General features: G+C 36.3%; 1 protein-coding gene across 1 annotated transcript in view; it reads right to left on the reverse strand.

The window, feature by feature from the left end:
• LOC107668501 (serine-rich coiled-coil domain-containing protein 2-like) overlaps nucleotides 1-15,620 on the reverse strand; it is a gene marked incomplete at its 5' end in the record, with an annotated part of 37,239 nt that overhangs the window by 12,938 nt on the left and 8,681 nt on the right. The window contains 6 exons of the mRNA XM_016460388.1: nucleotides 2,436-2,546; nucleotides 4,271-4,369; nucleotides 4,883-4,948; nucleotides 5,127-5,271; nucleotides 6,257-6,362; nucleotides 10,713-10,812. Coding sequence (XP_016315874.1) covers nucleotides 2,436-2,546; nucleotides 4,271-4,369; nucleotides 4,883-4,948; nucleotides 5,127-5,271; nucleotides 6,257-6,362; nucleotides 10,713-10,812 — 627 coding nt within the window. The remainder of the gene's footprint in view (nucleotides 1-2,435; nucleotides 2,547-4,270; nucleotides 4,370-4,882; nucleotides 4,949-5,126; nucleotides 5,272-6,256; nucleotides 6,363-10,712; nucleotides 10,813-15,620) is intronic.

A 15,620-nucleotide genomic window follows, 5' to 3' on the forward strand; every position in this document is an offset into this window, starting at 1 on the left:
AGGAAAAATTGAAATCGCATCATATGACCCCTTTAAAAAACATTAACAAATCTTACAGACCCCAAAACTCTGATTTGAGTCAGACTAAAACTTTTATATGAAATTTCAAAACAGAAAAAATACGGTTTCAGTCAAACTGAAATTGAACAATATTTGGTTTTGTTTGATGGGCTAAACAGCAAGTAAATGGATATTCAAGATATTCACCAGTGATATTTACCATATTCACCAGTGCAACTGTATATTTGGCTTGTTTTTAACTCTGTGTCTGTGAAACTACAGTATGAGTACTTTTGGACAGACTAAACCATTCATAGAGACTTCTCTGGCATTATTTGAAATGTAATGTTTAGTCTGGTATGATCAATTTCAGATTCACCCGCCTCTAAAGAAGCACATAAGAGCAGGTTTCTTCCTGTCTAAGGGGGTTGTTCCTGGCCAGAATAAGCTGTAAAGTGGACCAGTCAAAATACTGCCTCAGCAAGACTCACTTAATGCTTAAATGAACAAGAGGCAGCATTACGGAGTATGCATTCAAAGTAGTATAGACATTAGTATGCAATTTGCAGATTTCTCTAAAAATGGCAGTGTGTAGACAAGAACGATATGTAATAGCTGTTTTACAAGACATAACTGGGGTAAACAAAAGATGCTATGATATCTGGTGCATAATTCATGTACAAGATGTCATTTACACAAGTAGGACGTTTTCCTGAATCAACATTCTTTACAGGAACGAGTCCAATCAACCCAGTCTTCCCCTGCTAATTTTAGGCATTCGTTTAGCATTAGGGAAAGAGTGAGGTCTATAATCGACTGAAAGGAATGTTGTTCCAAGGACAAAGGAAGTCCGTCCAGGAACATGACACACTCATCGTAAGTAGAACAAATATTTAAGTGTTTGAGTTATGATAAAGCCAGCAACCACAGATTAAACATTACAGTATGTTAACATGCTATACATTTCCTTAGATTGTTTGCAGTTTTGTGACAATTAATAACTGATCATTGATAACTTGCTTTATAATGAACTCATGCCAAGTTTATCCCGTCAAAAAACCTGTGGCAGTTCACCAAAAAAAAGAAAATTCTCAAATTATTTTCTCACCTCTAACATTTCAATAAAAATATCTTCATTTATGCTTCTTAGATGAATGAGTCACATGGTTGTGGACCAACATGAGGTTGAGTAAATGAAAGAATTTTCTATTTTTGGGTGACCTATCCCTTTAAGCTAATATTTTTTTGCCATTTCTAAGAACTGATTTTAATAGCTATCTTACCAAAAAATAAAAAAATAAAATTGCCCACACCTGCTTGGTTTCTTCCCCAATCCCACATGGTTTATCAGAATGTCGTAGCTGCAATGTTCCATGTAATGAACGTGAATGGGGACCTAGAACCATTAAGCACCCAAAAGAACAATTAAAAAAAAAAATCACCATAAAGCTTAATAAGTGTAATCCATACGAATCTTACACTACATTCCAGGTTTTTAAAAATCATATAACAGCATAGTGCAAGAAATTAAAATTTCAATTCTGACGGATAATCTTGCTTGACAGCCATGGTCACTTATTCACTTTCAATATATGGAAAAGAGCAGCAGGACATTCTTCTAAACATCTTCATTTATGTCCCACAGAAAAAAAGTTGGTTAAAAGTCACATACTGTAGGTGGGGAAAGTCATACAGGCAAAGAAAATGAAACTTTGAACACTAACGTGTGCAAAATGAACAAGTCCTGTTATCCCCAATCCGCTGTAACAGTTTATTTCTCTTCCTCATTTCCACTTCCAAATTCTCATCCATCGCTTGTTACTTCCCTCATCTCTCTCCTCCCTATAATCTCTCCTGACTCCAGTCTTTCGCCGTGTACCGTTAGCTTTACTGATTGTGTGCTGGTCGTCAATAAGAACACGTCCCATGGTGAACATCTCAGGCTTGGGCTCTGAAAGCTAAACCACCGGAGTAGGTGCAGCACGGCTTCACTTAAATAGGATATGACAATCATTCTGCACTCTGTAGTAGATGCCCGTTTTCCCCTAGCAGCTGCAAATTGGCCAAATCGGCACCTCGGCAAACTACCGTCAGCTCAGGGCGTCCCGAGAGAGCATCGGGCTATTTCACCACGAAAAACGAACGCGAGGGAGGAAAGGATGGAGGAGAGGAAAAGAACAGAAGGAATGTGTTGTCTGATTTGTCAACCCTGACAACACATTTGCTTCCCCCCTTTGTAAACAACTAGCCACCTACAAAGCCTAGAGAGGTTTAAGGGGGAAACAGGAAATGAAAACGAGGCAGACGGCTCAACCAAGGACACACACAGATACACTCGTCTCACTACACTGACATTTTGGGAGAGTTTTGGGTGCCTTGATGATGCGATCGTGTTGACATGCACGTTGCTAGCCAGATAGCGAGAAATGACTCACAGCGGGGTGATGATGGGGCGGTCGCCACACCGTCTGAGTGGATTTATCATGATGAGTTCTTCTCTCACCTTTGACCCCTGACTTCTGCTGATGACACTGACATCTCACCGGCTGAAAGAAAAAGAATCAAAGCAATAATAATTTGATTTGTACACGTTCTAAAGAAATAAAAAGTTTGAATATCTCAATCATTCAAAACTTGCACCCAAAAATGCTGGTTTGCAGGGCATTGCTAGTAGAGAGAATCTGACCATTATTGTTTTTAATGACTATACAGAATAACTACACAGAATTTTGATGTTAGCTAATTTTTAAAGTGTTCAGATATGACAATATTAAGAACTGAGTCTAATTAGTTTAATTTTTGACATGACATAACTACAAAAAACTACAATAAACACAATGCATTATGAATTATGAATATTAATACAATTAATAATAATAATTATTATACGTTTAATAAATTATTCATCATAGATTCCTATTTTTGTCTTATCTAAAGTAGTTTTGCAAAGTAGTTTTGCATCCGAAATTTTCTTAGAACCAATAACCATTTTTCCTTTTTTTATTTTTGACACGCGACATAAAATCATTAAACTATTGTAAAAACAATGCCTTATGAATTATTATTAATAATAATAAATTGTTTAATATATTATTCATAATTATTATTTCTATATTTCTATATTTTTTATATTTATGCACAGTAGTTTTGCAATCTACATTTTCTTAGAATAAATTTAGCTGAATACATTCATAATAAATTATTTATATGCAAAGTAGTTTTGCAATCTAAATTTTCTTAGAACCGATAAACATTTTTAAAACCATTTAATTGAAAAATTAAAATTAAACTCTGAAATCAGGTTGCTAGTAACAGCACCTCTCCTTAACAAGCCACACAATTTGAGATATCATTCATGGCAGTAGTGAAGTGAGGGAGAGTTTAAATTCCTTAACCAATGTATAAATAATACATATGCTTGCCTTGAGCAACACTAATAGCATACTCTTGTTCTAATGTAAAGAAATCTCAATTGCCTTCATCTTTGCTTTGCAATCAGCATAATGCAAAAGAGGTGAGCAAGTTTACTAGCGCTAATGATATAATTGCTCACTGAAGGTGACAGTAATTGGGATTAAAGGTTAAAATGCACGTGTTGACTCGCTGTTTTTATGGCTTGGAACGGTGAAGTTAATGAACAATATGAGATGTGGGTTTGTTCTGAGAACATCTCGTCCTGATTTCATCTTACTCATGCAGACATGGAGTTAGCATGACTTTAGCATCTTCCAGCAGACACTGCAGGCTCTGATTAGCCACTCATGTAGTGTTGTCAAAAGACCCGGTATTTCGGTACCAAGTCGGTACTAAAAAAATGAAAACGTTACGGTACCAGGTTTTTTTAAGTACCGGTGGTACCGAGTACCCGGTCAACCCGGTTCTTGATGCGCTATCCGAAAGCTATCCTCTTCTAGTGTTGCCAAGTCCGCGGTTTTCCTGCGGAATTGGGCTGCTTTAACACTGTTGCCGCGGGTTGTTTTTCATGTCCGCGGGTTGAAAAACGACCCCATTAACGTGATATTTAGCCCCTGGAATGCGAATTTTACCAGGGGAACCCCGCCAAAACACGCGTATTTTATCCTCGGAACGCGATCTTTAACAGGGACCCCCTCGAAACGCGATTGGGCGGGTTTTGTTGTGAAAACCTGGCAACAATACTGAAATTTTGGTACCGTGACAACACTACACTCATGTATTATGTATCTTCAATCAATACAAAATGGTCAAAATGAGTGCAAGTGTGAATGTGTCAGGAATGGCGATGGCTCACAGATTGTTGATGCTGTTGATGAGTGAGCCGTGTGATGATTTTTTCTTTATTTTTCAGCTCTTCCCTGAGATGTGCCACCTCCTTCATCAGTTCCTCCATCTGACACACAAATACAAAACAAATAATAAAATCAAACACAAAAATATTAAATTGTCATACACAAACAATTTTTAGGCCAAAATGGAAGACTAATTCACCATGGGTTCCCTCTGGAATTCCTAATGGCTTTTTAGAATAGCAGTTTGCAATTTAGGAGTATAATAAGGTCTGTGGTAAACATTACTTGAGATATATTAATGTTTCGTTCTACTTCATAAATTACACAGCTCAGATGTGAATTCTGGAACTGTTGTGTGCTTTCAAAACACAAGCTGCTACATTAGGATTCTCATGCATTTATAGTTTTAGCCTTTATGTAGCAACTTGTGCATTTTAACAGCTTCAAAGTTCATGTTTTAAGATATGAATGGGTTTAATTTATGATGTAGAAAAAGGGAGGGCTTCCTAAGGGAGCCCATGGCTTGAACATGCTAATGTTCTTAGTGTGCTAATGTTTTAGGACAACAAGCTGAACAGCTCTATTCAGGTGTGTGTTTATGAGACGTTACAGACCTGCTGGTCTCTGCTGTCATCTTCGCTGGAATCCAAACTCTCTGGAGTAATCTCACCATCATCCATCTACATAAAATGACAATTTATTGTTGAAACACTCATGTTTACAGCTTCTCAGGTTCTTTTATTCTTTCTCTCTTTTTTTTGCCCCTACACACATGCTAAAAGCTGCTCAGAGGGTAACAGCTGGGTTTCCATATGAAAGTGCAAACATGACTCTTCCAGCTGTGTGTGTGTGTGGTACCTGCAGCAGACTCTTGAGTTTGAGCAGCTGTGATTTGACAGACGAGCAGTCTTCCGCCATGTGCTTGAGATCGAGTTCATGCTGAATTGCGGGATGGAGGGGCCGATGGCCTGTACGACAGGGATCGTAATGAAACCCGCCCAGTCTAAAAGACCGATTGAGACAGAGTTCAGATATAGTTTATAGAAAAAATACAAGAAAAAGAAACAAAAATCAGAATTAAAGGGGTTGTATCATGACTTTCTTGATAACTTTCAAAAGTCTAAACTTTCACTCCAGTTCAAAAAGACTGCAAAAACAGCTTCTACCAAACTTCATGATGTCGACCAAAATACACTGACTACTTGACCGTACACATCAACACTGGCTATTCAAAGTTCAGGAGCTTGGCTTTATTTCTAAATCACCAGAAGATATTATTCCTGTATACATCTGGCAATTAAAGTATCCTTAATTAAGGTGTTAACAGTGTCTCTCATAACATCATTCTGACTTCCGTTTCATCACTTTGACTAACAGTTTGTGTGGCTGTATGTCCCAATCCACACTAACATTCAAAAGTTTGGGGTATTCACATATTTTTTAAATTAAATTAATACTCTGATTCAGCAAGGATGCTCTAGCAGCAACATTACACACTAACTAAAGCTTAAAAAGTGAAATCATAATCAACCACCCCTTTAAATATTTATAATATTTTATAATAGCACTTTTTTACTTTCAAATAAATGCAGCCTTAAGTGAGCATAAGAGACTTCTTTCAAAAGTATTTTAAAAATATTACTGACCCCAAACCATTACAACTAAATTACATTAACTATTTGGTGGAAAAAAAACTATATTATGTATGTGCCTCAGAGTGAAAGAAATATTAAAAGAGATTTAATATAAACCCTGTATTATAAAATGTACAGTTCTAGTCCTGGATGCTAAATATAATGTGCAACTCAGACTAAAATAAAGTTTATAGTAAATATAATTAATTTTTTAATTATAAAAATATAAAACCTAACAGTCACTTATGTGAAACATTTGCTCTTGTAACACTCACTTTTCAGAATCCAATCAAATCCTGTTCTACATTTTTAGTATCATGTTTAATTAGGAAATACGTATTCCAAGGCATTCACCTGTTGTCATTATGAGCATGATCTGTTCCACTCCATCTCTGCTGTCTTCTCCTCCACTGAGCCGGCCGGCCCCCCCTGTCAGAGCGCTCAAAGTGGGCCATCCCATCTGCATGCACAGAGGGGTCAACAGCAGTCAATGACAAATAAACAAACGCATTGAACAAGCGCTCAAAACCCAATTCACTTTAAACCACATAATTCAGTTAGTCTCCAAGAAACGCTCTGAAACAGACACACACTTTTTGGAAAAAGAAGGTCATCTTTCTCTGGGAGGTTGTGCAGTGTCCTTCCAAACGCAGAGCTCTTAGAGTTTCGATACAAAGCACTCACACCGCCTGAGGCGAGATATCAGGGCAAACTTACACTAACACACTCTGAGGCATACAAAATCTCTCTATCTCACACACACACACACACACACACACACAAGCGCTCTCTCAATCTTTCTATACACTTCTAACACAAAGTAAGACAGCAAGTAGAACAGACAGAAAACTAAGCCCCAAAACAGACCTGCTACATTCCTCTTGTCCTTGCTGTCCGGTTCACTGCCAGAGCTTCAAAAACAGACTCGAAAAACAGTCCAAAACTCACCCACACGAATACAAATGACCTTACAACAAAAAGCAGAGATGGTCTGTTTTGACTGACACATCCAAAAGAAAAGGTTGAAATACAGCTGGACAAAAACTCCCCAAAGTTACAAATTCCAAAGTTGTGTGGTGTAGAACTCCAAAAAAAAGTATGTAGAAAACTTTAAAAAGTTGTGTCAAACTTCCTACGACTTTCTCACTGGCCACCCGAGCATCTGCAAATCCAATAACTTTTCCGCCCTGTTGGAACGTGTGTGTGTGTGTGTGTGTGTGTGTGTATGAGCTTGTGAGTTCTGGGAACTCCCTGGGAGATTTGACCAGAACCAGACGCATACAGACACACACAGCTGTAAATCCCTGAGCCGTGGGGCCATCAGGAGAGAAGGGGAGCTGATGTTGGTGCTCTCAGCCGAAGTCGCCACAGCCCTCGGGCAGGGTCTCCCCACTGGTCACGGGAACTAGCGTCAAAACAGCAGGCCTTCCTGCTTGCCAAGTGGACGGATCGACCATGGAAGGAATGAAGGAGGGAAGGAGACAGACCGACGGGGAGGGGGCTCTTAAGTAATCTATTCCCTCCTCTAACTCTTTCTGGCTCTGCAACCCCTCTCACATGACTGCAGGGCATGACGCCCGGGGCTATAAATACAACACACACATACCACACACATACACAGCAGTGTAAAACTGACTGATTCCTGCTGATGGCACAGACCAAAACACTGAACGTAAACATGACGCGAAATTCAAGCAAACACAAACGCTCAAAAGAAACATTTTTTTAACATGAGACAAACAGCTGAAAGAACGGTCCCAAACAGGAATCACTCTTGTACTCATTCATTTAAATGTCATTTGTAAAGTGTATGTACGAAGTCTTTGTTTGCCATCTCTAATGTGGAATTTGTCTACATACACAAGACTCTGGAATCTGCAGAACCCGTAACCACCCTGTGACCTCATTCGCACACTCTAAAAATCACACTCTGAGAGTGAAGAAAACAGGAAGCCACGCTAGGACATTCCCTTCCAGAACTAAGAGAGTCCCATGGATGATTCAGTTGACATTCAGTATTCCTGGCAGGGGCTGTCTTCAATAGCAAACTCATTCATGATAGGCTAGTAACACAGGCACTATTGTTTGTTTTTACTGTTATACACTTGCATTTGTTCAACAGCATGTGCCATTACAGGACAGTAAGTACAATATAACAATATACACTTCTGTTCGAATGTTTATTAAAAGTAAAAGTAAGATTGTATATGTTTTTGAAAGAAGTTCTCTTATGTTCACCAAGGCTGCATTTATTTGATTAAAAATACAGTAAAAACAGCAATATTGTGAAATATTACATTTTTAACAGGTTTCTATTTTCATTTAATTGAAATATCAAAACGTAAGGTATTCCTCCGATGGAAAAGCTGAATTTTCAGCAACACTCACGATCCTTCAGAAATAATTCAAATATGCTGGTTCCGAAAAAAAAAATCTTATTATTATCAATGTTAAAAATAGCTGTGTGTGTGGAAACCATGACATTTTTGTGTGACTCTTTGATTAATAGAGAGAGAACATGAAAAGAACAGGATTTATGCAAAACAAAATCTTTTGTAATATTACTATTGTCTTTAGTGTCACTTTTGATCAATTTAATGTTTACTTGCAGAATAAAAGTATTCATTTTTTTAAAAGAAAAAAAACTGAACGATAGTGTATAAGGTTACATTAATAACTAATTTAATCTTGTTTGACTGTATTTGACAAAGTCAAGCAGTGTTCTTCAGCATAACTTACAAAACAGTCTAAAACTATTTTTGACATTTTTCTAATTCTTGATAAATATTATATATGCATTTTATGACCTCAAATTAATTGAAAGACTAAATTAAACATTTATACAGTTAAAAATTCATGTCACATTACAGCACTAATGAATGAACTGCACAGAAGTCAAAGGGTGACTAAAAATGAAGAAAAACGTAAAATAGTTGTACGTTCATATGAAATAGTTATTTTGAGCTACTATTTTAGATTATTTTACTGTAAGGTTTTGCTGGGGGGAAAAGTAAACATATTTACTAAGCTTTAACTCATAATTCATCCATCAAAAACTAAAGCTCCAAACAACAGCCAGCAGTCATGTAATAAATAATCTAGAAAAAGCACTTCTCTCACTGTCTTGAAAAATAATACATAACATAAAATAACACAAGCTGTTGGAAAATAAGTCCTGGGTTAGCAAGCCATGTCTCTACAACTTTACATTCCACAAAACATGAATTCAAATACAAAATGACATACTGAATCCACCTGAATTATATACTGATACACTGAATTCAATGTCTTCTTCATCACATTTAATTCATTAAAATCACACTGAGCTGCGGGAAACTCTGACATGGCCATCTGTACAAAAGTCATTCACATTCAAAATAGTGATTATCACTCGGACTTGGCAGTGACCAATCAACATAATGATGCAATCTGATCAGCTATTATCATTTTTCCAAACGGAAGATGAATTAATAAATCAAAGATAAACACAAGGATGATTATATTACAAATTCAATTAAAGTGAACTATTGTGGTTATAAAGGTAAATAGTTGATGGTAAATTCCTGTATTGGTGTTCAAAACAATAAGAAAGACATTCATTTATTTAGTCATTTATTAACCAGAACTACAAGTTTTGAGAGAACAGTGATGCAGAGATGATTCTATTAAAGGGGTCATATGATGTTGCTAAAATCAACATTATTTGGTGTATTTGGTGTAATGAAACGTGTTTATGCGTTTTAAGGTTAAAAAACACATTATTTTCCACATACTGTACATTATTGTTTCTCCTCTATGCCCCGCCTTTCTGAAACGCCTCGATTTTTACAAAGCTCATCATTCTGAAAAGTGAGGTGTGCTCTGATTGGCCAGCTATCCAGTGCGTTGTGATTGGCCGAATACCTCAAGTGTGTGACTGAAATGTTACGCCCCTACCATACTATGATGCCGTGTCCCGGCCGGAGCGATGAGACAAAAACATTAAAACCCATTATAAACGAGGCATTTGTTGCATCCAGTGGGGACATAATTATGGATTATAATGACTTATACTGTCTTTTTACGCGGTTGTGTTGCATCGCGCCGCATAAACATAAAACCATGTCTGCATTTGTGATCGGAGAAATGACAAACAACAAGCGCTACTCTACACTGCTCAAAACTCACACTTACAGTGCAACGTACTTACAGTCTGTGAGTCAGAACAGCCGGCATTGTAGTCTACTCTCCCAGGAAACAGTCCTCCATAAAATGTGCTGCACATATCTGAATATTTGGGTTGAACTGTTCTGGAACAGTGTTGTAAATACAACTTAACCACTGATTTCTAGTCGTGTCCTCTTTTGGAAGGCCAAACAAAGTAGTTTCGCTTTTTACAACGAACCACACATCGTCTTCACAACATGGCGGCAGCGGTGGCAGCAACAATAAAGTTACACCTTCTTTCTTTGCGTGAACATTTGGGCGGTGTTATGCAAATCTTCCCACACAGTGACGTAGACATGTGGGGGCGTGTTTAAATGAGGCGTTTTAAGAGGGCGTGGACCAGTCTTAACTTTTATAAAGTATATTTCTTTAGGTTTGAGACTTTAGTCTTTGCAACTTTAGGGATCTTATCTATTCACGAACAGCTTGTAACACTCCAAAGAGAAAGGAAAACTTGAAATCGCATCATATGACCCCTTTAAACTTTCCATATTTGTAAGCACTTTAGATGTCAAATAAGAAGGCAGTTTTGGCTTAGTGAATGATTGCTGGTTATACTACTCAATTACACTGTATGTGTGTGTGTGTGTGTGTGTGTACTAACCATGGAGTAAGGCGCCGTCCTCTGGCAGATCCACATCAAGCATGAGGTCATCATCTTCCAGATCACATGAGCCAGTGTTATCCAAGTTGTTCAGAATGTCCTGTGCATGAGAAACAACCAATGAGAGAGAGACCGTGTGTGAAATAGAGATGGAAAACTGCATTACGTTTACCAAAAAAGGCCTTTGTGGAAATTCACTCACACTGTTTACGTAAGGACGATCACATAAAAGAAAGGGAATACATAGATAGACCCACTAGATGCTACATGAAAACAAACAAATCGTTTTTTGCTTCACATGAAGAGCATATAAAAACGCCAACTTTTCAGGCCATCGGATTATTTGAAAACGCAAAAGCACGCCAAGGTGAAAATCAATATGCCTCAACAAAACCTCAATTTGTCCTCAGACAGAAAATGAAAGAGGACATTTCAAGCTGTGTGGCAGATGCACAAGGGCAGTTATCAGCTATTGGAGCGCTTTTTAATGCATTTTAAAGCGATTCTGAACATCAAGCCTGACACGGAGAGTTCAAAAGAAAATAAGCTCTTTGAAAAAAGATGTTCTCCACATTTCTATGTGCTAAAATATTGGTAAGAAATACCATAAAACAAGGCCTCACGGCGTAGCCTTGATTTGCACCAAGCAAAGAAATTACTCTGATGTGACTCATCTTAGAGTCTTTCTCAAGAACCGCTCTGAATTGATTTTGAGGTTGGGAGTAAAATTTGAATGCAGGAGTGAGTCTTAAAGACCTGGAACCAATTGAAAGGATATTTAGCTCATTTATTTCATGATTCATCATTTCCAAAACATACAAAAACTACTGCATATTACTATCATTTATCTACAGTCATTTAACCATTTGTTTGCATGGAGAACAAAATTGCTTCTTGGTGATAAATTTACATAAATTGGACTTCTGGAAGCAGGTCTTGAAAACAATTGTTTTTTAATTAGTCACTTGACATTTAACAAATGCTTAACATTGCACTAATTGCAGGGACATTTACTATAAATCAATGTGGGGTTAAGTGACTTGCTGGTAATAATTCTTGGTACCCCTTCAGCTAAACCCTACTGTGGTTCAAACCTGTGCCCTTTGTGTTGCCAGCCGAGTGATTTAACCCGTTGTGTTGTTTTTAAATACAGCTTTTTAAATAGTGATGAGAAATTCTGAAGAATGATGTGACACTAAAGATTGGAATAATGCCTGCTGAAGATTTAGCATTACTGATTTTACTGTATTTTTAATCAAACAAATGCAGCCTTAGTGAGTATAAGAGACTTCTTTCAAAAGCTTATTATTTCATATTACATTGAAATTATTATTAAAGAAATAGTTTACTCCTAAATGAAAATTCTGTTGCCATGTTGTTCCCTTACGACTTTCTTCAGTGGAACGCAAACACGTTAAAAGGTTAAGACTAGTCTTAAATGTTAGTCAGCTAATTTTTTTTCTTTAAGACCAGTCATAATTTTTTAAACTTAAATACATAAAATGTAGATTAGTCTAAGTTGAATCCAAAAAATAAGACCGATTACACCTTGGCTAACTGCTAGTTGGTCAGACTAGTTCTCAAGACACTGTCTTAACATAGAGGCTAAGTTTATGCAACTGGGCCCTGATGTCAAACAATAGGTTTATGCAACAAACAGATTGAAATTTAAGTCATTATTTACTGACAATAGTCTGATTTGTAAAGGAATCATTCAGACTAGTTTCAGGAACATTCTTTTTAATCCCATCAGCAGATTCATTAAAAAGATTTTACACTGGAATGATTCATTCAAAAATCAGACATTGCTACTTATGTCATTAAACTGTTTAAAGACAGCTAAGGCAGAGTCATGACTTTCAAAGTTTAATGACTTTATAATGACTACTTCTGCCTTTTTATCCCACAAAATGGCTGGAAGACATTTAAATGTAGTGCATGAATCTTATATACCACACTTTTTGTCATTCTGCTGCTTAAGAGTCCTGGTCATCATTCATTTTCATTATTTTGAAAATAATAGCCAGGATATTCCTTAAGAAAAATCTTCTTTTGTGTTCCACAGAAAAAAGAAATGATGTGTGGAGTAAATGATGACAGAATTTTCATTTCTTGCTGAACTATCGCTTCAAGCTATGTTAAATACATTGGCTTTTCTAAATGGGGGACTTTCTTGCAAAAATAACAGTACATTATGAAACTTCCTGCATAATTTCCCATATTTCATATACAGCAGGCAGCTGGGGAAAGAACCACAGTACAAATATGCTCTCAGCATACTTTAGAAAACATTATCAATCATGCAACTGCGCTACATTCTCAGAACAAAAATATCTCTTCAAGTCATCTAAGCTGACAAAGATGAGCTTCAACCCCATCTATCATATAAATATGTACTACTTAAAGACAGGCCCCTTTCCTGGACATTAATACATACACACACACAACGTACTGTCTTACAAGTGTACACGAAATGTGTATTCAAAGCAGCCAGAGTTCATACACTTCACCTACACACACACGTAGTCTCTCGGGTCCCTCTCTCTCTGACTCTCTCCATGTATAAAGGGGCTTAGTCATGGCAGGTTGCTTCAGAGGAAATGACATTTCACTGCGCCGGGTGGCAGCTTAGACACGCAGCCCAAGCCCCATCAACACTCTCCTCCTGCGCTGAAAGAGCCGGAATAACGCAGCCCATTTCACATAGGCCTGCGCGAATCAGCCGGGAAGATCGGATTAACGGTCTCTTTAGAGCCGGACCGATACAGACAGAACCTCAGATAACATTTAAGAAAGGTCCTATCGGACAAGCACAGAATCCTGATCACATTTCACACGATCTGAGCACTGCGCTCGAGAGTGAAACATCATATTTGGCGGGATCAAAAGGAATGTGTTTGAATTCCTGAATCATTCATATTACATACAGGACACAATTACTCAGACACCTACAGATATACTTTGAACCGAGCCAAACTTTCAATGGTAATTTAAAAAGAGGTCAATGTGTATGTAATTCTAAACAAATATATATATACAGGTGCATCTCAATAAATTAGAATGTCGTGGAAAAGTTCATTTCAGTATTATTAATATTAAGAAATTAATACTAATTCATCAAGAAAGATTTGTATTCATTTATTTTCATTAAGTATATTTATTTTGTAGGCAGTGTGTGTGTTTTTAAGAATGAAGAAACAAACAACATGTTTATGGATCAAAATACTTTGTAAAAATTTATATTTACTGCATTATAAAATATAATCAGTTCAAATAGTTAGAAATGTCATGAAACTTTGATTCATGTATTTTTACAAGAATATTCATATTAGAATGTTGAATGAATTAGAGATGTTTTTAATGTGTACTTTTTATTGTAAATAATAAACTGTTATGCATGTTTCATAATTGAATATTAAATACAGTTTAGATCTCTTTCCCCAGCAAACACTGGCTTCAAATTTTTAGTATCATGCATTCAGAACACCACCATCACCTCAGAATGGGAAAAATGTGAAAAAAGTCCACGCTTCACTGCCTGAGACTAAACAGCTTTTCATCTTTCAGTTTGTGTTCATGTCACCCTGAATATGTGCATTAGATTCGATATCACACAGAACTTTGCCAAGCACTCACACACAAAACACAGGCTCTGAGACAGTGCATGAGACAGCATGGCTGTGTGCAAGAAAAGGCTCTCAAAAGCCATTAGGAATCGCAGGTCTCAAGGAGATTAAGCAAAATAAGAAAGAGTCAATAAACCAGTTAGCCTAATAAATTAAGAGCTGATTAGAGATGTTAAATATTTATTAAAATTATACAAATCCTGTTTACAGTATTAGTAAGGTTAGCAAATGGTACAGGCTTAAACAATGCTCTATAAATCTCAGCTAATTAATGCTGAAACAGCAGCAGATAAAAGCATGTCTCAGACTGTGTTAAAAACAAAGGCTTCTGCACCTAGATCATTTAGCAGCTAATGAATTGGCCTTTAATTGCCTCCTGCAAGACAGACTGTATTTAGAACAAACAAACAACTCTTAAAAGAGCCTAAAACGGGATGTGCTTTGTAGAAGTCAACATTGGGATAAAACACACAAAACACACAAGTATACAATGTAAGGAATAAACAATATCTTGTGTCTCTTGAATCCATACTGCCCCCTTGTGGCCCTAAGTACAAAAATAATTTTAATAGCAATGCATTTTACAAAGAAAAAAATATTTTCTGACAAAAAAAAAAAGCAAAGCATAAAAAAATTTCAGCATGTCTCACCCTAGTTCATGATTTTGTCAACTGCACCCAACATTTAAAATCATACTGAAATGGATTTCATTGCACTAATAACTTTTCCCCATTTAATAAAAAAAGTTAGTAATATTAAAACAGATTAATGTTATAAAAATGTTTTAATATTAATATTACAAAGTGTTATATTTAGCAGTGTATCACAAACCTGTTACTGCACGATTACCACAATACAATGAAGGTAACATTCCTTAAAATAGTGAAGCCAAAAAAATATATTTTGACACTTTCTACATGACGGTTAAATGAAGGTAATTATTATTCAATTAAATTCATTCAGGGTTTTTTTGTTTTTTTTGACAAAATGTTCACTGCATTCATCTTTCAACCATGTTACCATAGTTAAGTAAAAAAAACTCATACTGTTCATTACTTAACAGAACAATTTAACAATAAGTTAATATCAATATTACCAACTAACATTTGGTCCCACACTAACTAGCCTATAATATGTGACAGTTTAATTTAGGCAAAATCTACAACCCTGTTACTCAGTTTGACATGTTTATTGTTTATTGTTTATTTATATGTATTTATTATATTTATATTTTAATAGGAATATATATATATATATATATATATATATATATATATATATA

Source organism: Sinocyclocheilus anshuiensis, unplaced genomic scaffold (genome assembly GCF_001515605.1).
Source record: "Sinocyclocheilus anshuiensis isolate Anshui unplaced genomic scaffold, SAMN03320099.WGS_v1.1 scaffold52, whole genome shotgun sequence".
Lineage (NCBI taxonomy): Eukaryota > Metazoa > Chordata > Actinopteri > Cypriniformes > Cyprinidae > Sinocyclocheilus > Sinocyclocheilus anshuiensis.